Genomic DNA, 8,902 nt, shown 5'->3' with positions numbered 1-8,902 from the left:
GGGACTGCGGCGCGGCGCAGGGGCGCGGGGGCGCGGGGGCGCGGGCAGGCCGCGGCGCTGCGTGGTCCCGCCGGCGGCTCCGTGCGCGGCTCCGCGCGGCCGCCGGGTCCCAGGCCCGCGGCGAGGGGGAGGCGAGCGCCCGAGGGGGCGGGAGCCGGCGGGCGGGGCCCCGGGGTGGGTGGGCCCGGGCCCCGGCGATTGGTCGACGGCGAGGGAGACGCTCCCGCACGCCGCCGGCTCTGATTGGCCCGGCGGTAGGAAAGGTTAAACCAAAAATTTTTTTACAGCCCTAGTGTGCGCCTGTAGCTCGGAAAATTAATTGTGGCTATAGCCGCCTCGATCGCTGTCTCCCTAAAGCCTCGCCGCGGCCGCTCCGGGACGCGCCCGCCCGCCCGCCGCCCGGCTCTCCCCCCCTTTGGGCTGCTGCTGCTGCTGCTGTGACTGCTGCTGCGAGAGGAGGAGGAGGAGGAGGAGGAAGCAGCGAGGGGGGGGGAGCGGGGGGTGGGGGGGAGACCGAGAAGTAGAGTTGGGAGCGAGGGAGCTTCACCCCCGGGGCGGTGGTTGTTTCTTTTTTTTTTTCCCCCTCTTTCTTTCTTTTTTTTTTCCCTCCCCCCCCCCTTTTTTTTTCTAATTCCTGAGGGGTGGTTGCTGCTTTTTGCTACATGACTTGCCAGCGCCCGAGCCTGCGGTCCAACTGCGCTGCTGCCGGAGCGCTCAGTGCCGCCGCCGCCTCCCGCGCCCCCCGCGCCCCGCTCGGCACCCACCGGTCGCCTCCGCCCGCCGCGCCGCTGCCCCGCTCCCGCGCCGCCGCCGCCGCCGTTTCCCCCCGACGACTGGGTGATGCTGGACATGGGAGATAGGAAAGAGGTGAAAATGATCCCCAAGTCCTCGTTCAGCATCAACAGCCTGGTGCCCGAGGCCGTCCAGAACGACAACCACCACGCGAGCCACGGCCACCACAACAGCCACCACCCCCAGCACCATCACCACCACCACCACCACCACCACCACCCGCCGCCGCCCGCCCCGCAACCGCCGCCGCCGCCCCAGCAGCAGCCGCCGCCGCCGCCGCCGCCGCCCCCGGCCCCGCAGGCCCCCCAGGCGCGGGGCGCCCCGGCCGCCGCCTCCGCCGCCGCCGCCGACGACGACAAGGGCCCCCAGCAGCTGCTGCTCCCGCCGCCGCCGCCGCCGCCGCCGCCGCCGCCCCCGTCGGCCGCCGCCCTGGACGGGGCCAAGGCGGACGGGCTGGGCGGCAAGGGCGAGCCGGGTGGCGGGCCCGGGGAGCTGGCGCCCGTCGGGCCGGACGAGAAGGAGAAGGGCGCCGGCGCCGGGGGGGAGGAGAAGAAGGGGGCGGGCGAGGGCGGCAAGGACGGGGAGGGGGGCAAGGAGGGCGAGAAGAAGAACGGCAAGTACGAGAAGCCGCCGTTCAGCTACAACGCGCTCATCATGATGGCCATCCGGCAGAGCCCCGAGAAGCGGCTCACGCTCAACGGCATCTACGAGTTCATCATGAAGAACTTCCCCTACTACCGCGAGAACAAGCAGGGCTGGCAGAACTCCATCCGCCACAACCTGTCCCTCAACAAGTGCTTCGTGAAGGTGCCGCGCCACTACGACGACCCGGGCAAGGGCAACTACTGGATGCTGGACCCGTCGAGCGACGACGTGTTCATCGGCGGCACCACGGGCAAGCTGCGGCGCCGCTCCACCACGTCGCGGGCCAAGCTGGCCTTCAAGCGCGGGGCGCGCCTCACCTCCACCGGCCTCACCTTCATGGACCGCGCCGGCTCCCTCTACTGGCCCATGTCGCCCTTCCTGTCCCTGCACCACCCCCGCGCCTCCAGCACTTTGAGTTACAACGGCACCACGTCGGCCTACCCCAGCCACCCCATGCCCTACAGCTCCGTGTTGACTCAGAACTCGCTGGGCAACAACCACTCGTTCTCCACAGCCAACGGCCTGAGCGTGGACCGGCTGGTCAACGGGGAGATCCCGTACGCCACACACCACCTCACCGCCGCCGCGCTGGCCGCCTCGGTGCCCTGCGGCCTGTCGGTGCCCTGCTCGGGGACCTACTCCCTCAACCCCTGCTCCGTCAACCTGCTGGCGGGCCAGACCAGTTACTTTTTCCCCCACGTCCCGCACCCGTCAATGACTTCGCAGAGCAGCACGTCCATGAGCGCCCGGGCCGCGTCCTCCTCCACGTCGCCGCAGGCCCCCTCGACCCTGCCCTGTGAGTCTTTAAGACCCTCTTTGCCAAGTTTTACGACGGGACTGTCCGGGGGACTGTCTGATTATTTCACACATCAAAATCAGGGGTCTTCCTCCAACCCTTTAATACATTAACATCCCCGGGACCAGACTGTAAGTGAACGTTTTACACACATTTGCATTGTAAATGATAATTAAAAAAAAATAAGTCCAGGTATTTTTTATTAAGCCCCCGCCCCCGCCCCTCCTCCCCGCCTCCCTCCCCTCCCGCTATTTCTGTACGTTTGTTCAGTCTTTAGGGTTGTTTATTATTCTAACAAGGTGTGGAGTGTCAGCGAGGTGCAATGTGGGGAAGAATACATTGTAGAATATAAGGTTTGGAAGTCAAAATTATAGTAGGATGTGTATCTAAATAGTGACTGCTTTGCCATTTCATTCAAACCTGACAAGCCTATCTCTGAGAGCCGCCAGATTTCCATGTGTGCAGTATTATAAGTTATCATGGATCTGTGTGGTGGACGCAGACCTTGAGAAACAACCTAAAAAAAAAAAAAAAAAAACAAATGGGGAGAGTTTTAAAATATTAAGCTGTAATTTGTATTTAAGAAGCATTGGTAGTAAAGATACCCAAGAAATTATTTTGGCCATTTATTGTTTTGTCTTTTTTTTTTTTTAAGAACTGTTTTTGTTTTTTTTTCTTTTGTTTACTTTTTAGACCAAAGATTGGATTATAGAGAATGCACTTGGTATTCTAAGTATTCAAACAAACAAACAAGCAAGCAAAAAAAAAAAAAAAAAAAAGGAAAGTTGTTTCAGTTGGCAACACTGCCCATTCAATTGAATTGGAAGGGGACAAAATTAATGATTGCCTTCAGTTTGTGTTGTGTATATTTTGATGTATGTGGTCACTAACAGGTCACTTTTATTTTTTTTCTAAATGTAGTGAAATGTTAATACCTATTGTACTTATAGGTAAACCTTGCAAATATGTAACCTGTGTTGCGCAAATGCCGCATAAATTTGAGTGATTGTTAATGTTGTCTTAAAATTTCTTGATTGTGATACTGTGGTCATATGCCCGTGTTTGTCACTTACAAAAATGTTTACTATGAACACACAGAAATAAAAAATAGGCTAAATTCATATATATCTTGATACTTTTGTCTCTTTTATTAAGTGGAGCTAATTTTAAAAAGACTGTAGGGAATTTGAAGGCTTTTCTCAGCCAAACTTGAGATTTCAACTGCTCCTTTAATTTGAACTGAGTCTCTAAAAATGAAAACAGTATTTTTCCCTTTATGGACAAAATCTGCAAGGAGCAAGCTAATTTAATAAATGCTAGCTTTAAACAAAGTATAGGCTTTTTAGCTGATATCTTTTACTTTTTTGGATATACAGCAAAAAAAAGAGATAATTTAATTTTTATGTGCATAGCTATTTACACTGTTTTATTTAAAATTCAGTTAACTGAAGAATGCTTTTTATATATTTTGTTTCAGGTATCTTGTACATAGCACTTGGCAAATTATAAATGAATATATGTGTATATGGTTAGATAGAAGTGACTATAATGCACACATATGTAATATATATAGACACACAGAGCCCTTCAGTTCAGGTACCATTTGCGCTATGAATGCTGCAGACTTTTTTGTTTAAATATTTGTATTTATACTTTCTAAGTCAGCATTTATTTTTGTGGCTGTTTACCCACAGTGAAAGAGTTCTAATAAAGATGTGCTGAAGTTGCAATATAGATTTTGCTGAAGTGATCACCTGTTGTAATGACTTATAGATCAATGTTTATACTTTTAAGTTATAGCAGTTTGAAATTCTAGATTTGCAGAAGTAAAATGCCTCTTTTTTTTTTTTTTACAATGCAGAGGTATTTATTTGATTACTTTTTAAGTATGTCTGTATAATTTAATCTAGGTATTCCTTTTGCTTACACAGAGTCATAATTTCATTTCGTTTTAACTTGCAGTATGCATATGTATGCAGATATATGCAGATATATGAAACAAAATGAAAACTTTTTTGAATTGTTTCAAGCAGCTCAATTGCTATAATTCTAGAAAATAATCAGAAAACCTAAGTAAAAGGTTGAGTAACTAATTGGATCCTGTGGTGAATCTGTGGAGGACAAGTTGTTCATCTGTTACAATTGTATAGTCTGAAATGTGTTCTACAGTAATGCAATAAGCTGGCTACTTCTTACAATGGGCCCAATGAAAAATAATCTCTCCCTAAGATGTTATCGGCAAACACTTAGAGACTTACTCAGAGAAAAGAAAAAGAGAAAGAGAGAGAGAGAGAAACCTAGGGGAGAAGCAAACTGAAATAGATTTGAAAATAGTTAATATTGGAAAATAGGGGAATATCTGGGTTGTGGATTGGAGTGGAGGAAGTTGCGGTGCGTGGGGGGAGGTGGATCCAAAAAGAGAAAAAAGAGAGATAAGGGCTAGCAAAATTCAGAGATGGACCAAATATGCATAAATGGGAGAATGGACAAAGGAGACCAAAGCACCTAGTTTGATTATCTCCTTTAAGCAAACTGGACATGATTCCGTTTTCTTGGTATGATAACAGTTTCATCAGAGATCCAAGTTTCTTGATATTTAACAGTTCTTAGAAATTAAGCATAAAGTAAATTTCACAAATGTTTTTCAAAAAACAAATTGAAAACTGATAGAAGAGGGTTCTACTTCTGAGGTTAGGCAGAGGAAATTCCTATTACACATTTGTGAACCAAAATATCTCAAAGAAAGGCATGTTTAGACTGAAAAACAGTGATGGTTTATTGTTTGCTGTTGCCATGGATTTTATTTATGGAATGAAAATGTGCTAGCCAAGATAAATATAGTATTTTGTCTATCAAAAGTTAAAAAGAAGGTTGAACTCTTAAACTGAGGTAAAGGGATACAAATAATAAGAGAAAGATTTCCTGCATGGATTTTCTTTTTCTGGGCATATTAAATAACTGTAGTTACTTGTTACAGTACTTGTTTTTTTTTTTTTCCCCTGCAGGGAGGGGGAGTTGATAAAGAAACAGACTTCCAATGCAAATTTCATACTTTGAAGTCAAGAGTAAAACTGACTTTTTTGAATGTGTAGGAACTAAGTTCTGCTTGGACATATGTCCAAATCACATACCTAATGATGTGATTAGAAGGTTTTTATTAGGCACATCTAGACAGGAAGGAAGATAGAGAACTTTTGAGCGCCTCCTGAAGCCCCATATAAACAATGCCTTTACCTTGATCCATCCTTTCGTCACCCAAGATAGAGTCTCACAAACCATCTAAGAGTCTGGCATGGCATGGCATGTCATACATTTTTGCATCAAATTTGTTGTTATGTTATTTGTTGTCACCAACCTTGGCCACTTAAAATTAGCTCATGCCAGGAAAACATTTTCAAAATGTTTGAATCTTTTCTTCTTTCATAGCCATCATTATTTTTAATGATAGAGTTTTCTTTATTTGAAAATAATCACAACTTGAAATCTCAAATTATAGTTTGTTTCCAGGTTTGAGTATTTTGCTTGAGTTTAGTGTAACAGTTATTTACTATTAATCATTAATATATAACAGAAAATGATGTAAGCTGAAATAGTGAAAAAAAAATCTTTCAAATATATTTTTTCAGCCTGTTACAAAATTGGAAATCAAGGGAGCACATAGTCCAAAACTCACAAGATTTAATACAAATATCTTTGTCATGGAAGTCTTCATGTAATTTCTATGACTTGCATCAAATCAAGGTTAGGCAAAAGAGGAATGGTGTAGTGTATTGCTTTTAAAAATATATACTTAATTTGGTGTAGGTTTCACCCAATATTTGGATAAATCCAATATATTTAGGATTCACTCAATATATATGAAAGTGTGGTTTTTAAAATGTGTGTTTTCTGCATTGTTGAGGAACTTACATGCATTGAAATAATTTTGCTTTTGAGAAATTAATTTTATGAATAGCTAAAATGCCTGGTTGTGTTTGAGACTAAAAGCCTGTTGGAGCATTAGGCTAACAAAGGGTGAAGGTGAAGATCATTAGAGGTTTCAGAGCTGACTGAGACGGGTTGCTGGGGTTGTGTAACTGTGCCTAGAGGGCGGGGTTCCTGTACATTCCTACTTCACCAGATAACCTACCCCCAACACCACTCCAGCTTCTGCCAGACAGATGGAACTCTCCAACGCGAAAATCCGTGCAGCCCTTCCAAGAAGCAGGGTAGGTGAAACTTAAATTAAAATCCCCATCCCACCCCACCCCCACCCTCTTAATTTTTCCACTAGAGGCCAGATCCTGGAGATATGGAAAGAATGGGGGTCATCTAGATGGTCTCTTTCCCCGCACACACGCGTCTGTCTTCTTCCCAGGAGCCTACCTACCTGTAAGAGTTAAAAGGCACTAGCGATCTTGCAGTTACTTCATTCTCGGTTTTCTTTTGCGTGCGGCTTTTTTTTTTTTTTTTTTTTTTTTTCCTTAAAGCAGGCTTTCTCTTCCCGATCCCAACATTCTCCTTCCCCACCCATCCTCCCAGGGCCCCCGCCCCCAGCCAGCAGCATTTACAATTATCCACCTCTTCGCTGGCGGCCCCCAAACCGACCTTTTCCCCGCGCTCTAGTGGTCAGTTCCCGGAAACCTTGTCCTGAGCGTTTAGGCCTAGGAGGCTTCGGGCTGGGGAATATTTGATGTAGAGTTATGGTTATGTGTGTGTATGTGTGTGTGTCTTTTCTCCTCTCGATTTCTGTTTGGTTTCTTTCTTTCTTTCTTTCTTTCTTTCTTTCTTTTTTTTTTTTTTCTTTTTCCATCCACCCAAGACTTCGCCTGAGGTTGTCCGAAGGATGCCGAGAAAGAAGACTTGAGGCCCGGGAGCGCCCCTACTCCAAGATGGGTGAGTGAAAATGCTTTTCCAAAGGGACTGATGGGCTGGATTGCTCTGGCCAACTGACTGACCGCTTTTGACTGAGCTTTGAAGAGCGACTTTCGGTCCCTGGGCTTGAATCTGGTTCCTCTTTTTCTCCGGATCTGTTCCTTGCAGACCCTATCTGATAGCTGAAAGGATGCCTGCTTTTTTTGCTTATTTGTTTTTTGTTTTATTTTTGTTTTTTAACGTTGACGGAAGCCCTAGGGGATAAGGATGTAGCTTCAGTAATGGGGGAGATGGAGAGAAAACAGGACGAGATTATACGGAGAAGAGGTAGTGGCAGTCTGAAACAGGCCCTAAAATGTAAAGCCATTCATTCCGTGCAAGTAGGATTTCCGGGTCTTGCCTTGAGGAGCGGGCACTTTGCAAACGTCCAACCCACGGAGTTGTTCGCGCGCTCTCAGAGGAAACTTTTTGCTCCAGAGCCAAGAACTCCTCTCTCTGATGTTCTTTTTCTCAGGACATCCTGCCTCCCCGCTATTTTGAGACTCCCAGCTCCCTCGGCGCCCCGGTTGCTTGGCCTGGATCAGACCCGAAGTGGGAGCCCCAGCCGGGACTGGGCCGGGCCGCCCCAGGTCGAGCCCGGCGCCCGACGGATGCGGGGAGGCTTCTCTCGTGGAGTCTCTTCGATGGACTAGGGAAATGAGCACCGTTCTGGGCTTGCCTTCGTCCCTCGTGGGAATAGCTCGGTCCCTGGCTTTGGAACTCTCAGGCAAATAATTGATTCTTAATGCACACTTAGGAGACGGCACCGTACGCCCCAGAGCCTGGGCTTGTCCCAGGGTGGCTGCGAGCGAGCGCGCGCCACACGCAGGTCGGCTCGGCCCGGGGCGAACCGCGGTCCCTTCCCCGCGCCTCAGGGACTGCCGCGTGGAGCCGCGGAGGGGGCAAGCCGCGGCGGGACTGCGAGTCTTTGCGGCGGGGACCTGGCGGCGTTAGTTTTCTAGGGTTTCGGCCTAATGTGTGAAGCCACGTAGGCTGCCGAGTTGGGGCCGCGCAGGCAGGGGAGGAGAGGCGCTCGGCGGACCTCGCGGCCGCCGTGTTCCCGCTGAGGCGGGAAGCGGAGCGCCGCGCCGGGAGCAGCAACGCGAGGGCGCTCTTGCCCAAGACAAGCGAAGCTCGGGCTTTAGTGGCTCCGGCCCGCGGTGGCCAGGAAAACGGATTCCAGAGCCTTGGCTGGCGCGCTCCCCTACCTTTTCCCTTTCTTCTCCGCCGGCCCGGTCCCTCCTCCACCCCCACCGTCACCCCCCGCGCGCCCCGTCCCTCTTCCAGTTGCTTCTTTTCCTGTTTACCTGGTGCGGTTTCAGAACTCAGCACTTATCTGCTCGTTGACAAAACTGTTTTCTCTGTCACCGTCGTCTTTTCTCCTTTTCCACTGCCTGCGCCACTCCCCCCCACCTCGCTTTTTATCCCCACTCTGCTTCAGTGCCCAAGCCTGGGGGACAGGGCGGAGTGGGCCCTTCCGGGAGGAGGCAGCCGCGACTAGGGATTCCCTGAGCGCTCAGGGCGGCCCCGCGCTGGGCCGGGGTCCGGGTGGGCAGAGCACCCCCGGCCCCGCGTGTGCGGGAGGCTCGCGCGGTCGTCTCCAGCTTCGGAAGGGCCACAGAGGGAAAGGGCGACGCAGGCTAGGGCTGTCCACGGCCGACACCCCCATCCTCCACCAGTCGGACCCAAGGTCGAGGCGTCGAGCGCCCTCCCCACCCGACCCTCCGTCAGAACTTGAGGTAGGCAGAAAACTCGCAAACTGGCGTGATCAGGCAC

At 49.8% G+C, this 8,902-nt stretch overlaps 1 protein-coding gene across 1 annotated transcript; it reads left to right on the top strand.

Annotated features, from left to right (window-relative positions):
• The first annotated feature begins 840 nt into the window (after positions 1–840).
• On the top strand, positions 841–2,346 carry FOXG1 (forkhead box G1). The gene has a single exon (XM_062204627.1). It carries the CDS (start codon positions 841–843, stop codon positions 2,344–2,346), a length of 1,506 nt encoding a protein of 501 aa, XP_062060611.1.
• Positions 2,347–8,902: the final 6,556 nt, after the last annotated feature.

This window comes from Lepus europaeus, chromosome 11 (assembly GCF_033115175.1).
Source record: "Lepus europaeus isolate LE1 chromosome 11, mLepTim1.pri, whole genome shotgun sequence".
Taxonomy (NCBI): Eukaryota; Metazoa; Chordata; class Mammalia; order Lagomorpha; family Leporidae; genus Lepus; species Lepus europaeus.
This window is presented reverse-complemented; position numbering and strand designations above follow the sequence as displayed.

Coding starts and splice junctions, on each gene's coding strand:
- FOXG1 (XM_062204627.1), top strand. CDS start 841: ATGCTGGACATGGGAGATAGGAAAGAGGTGAAAATGATCCCCAAGTCC.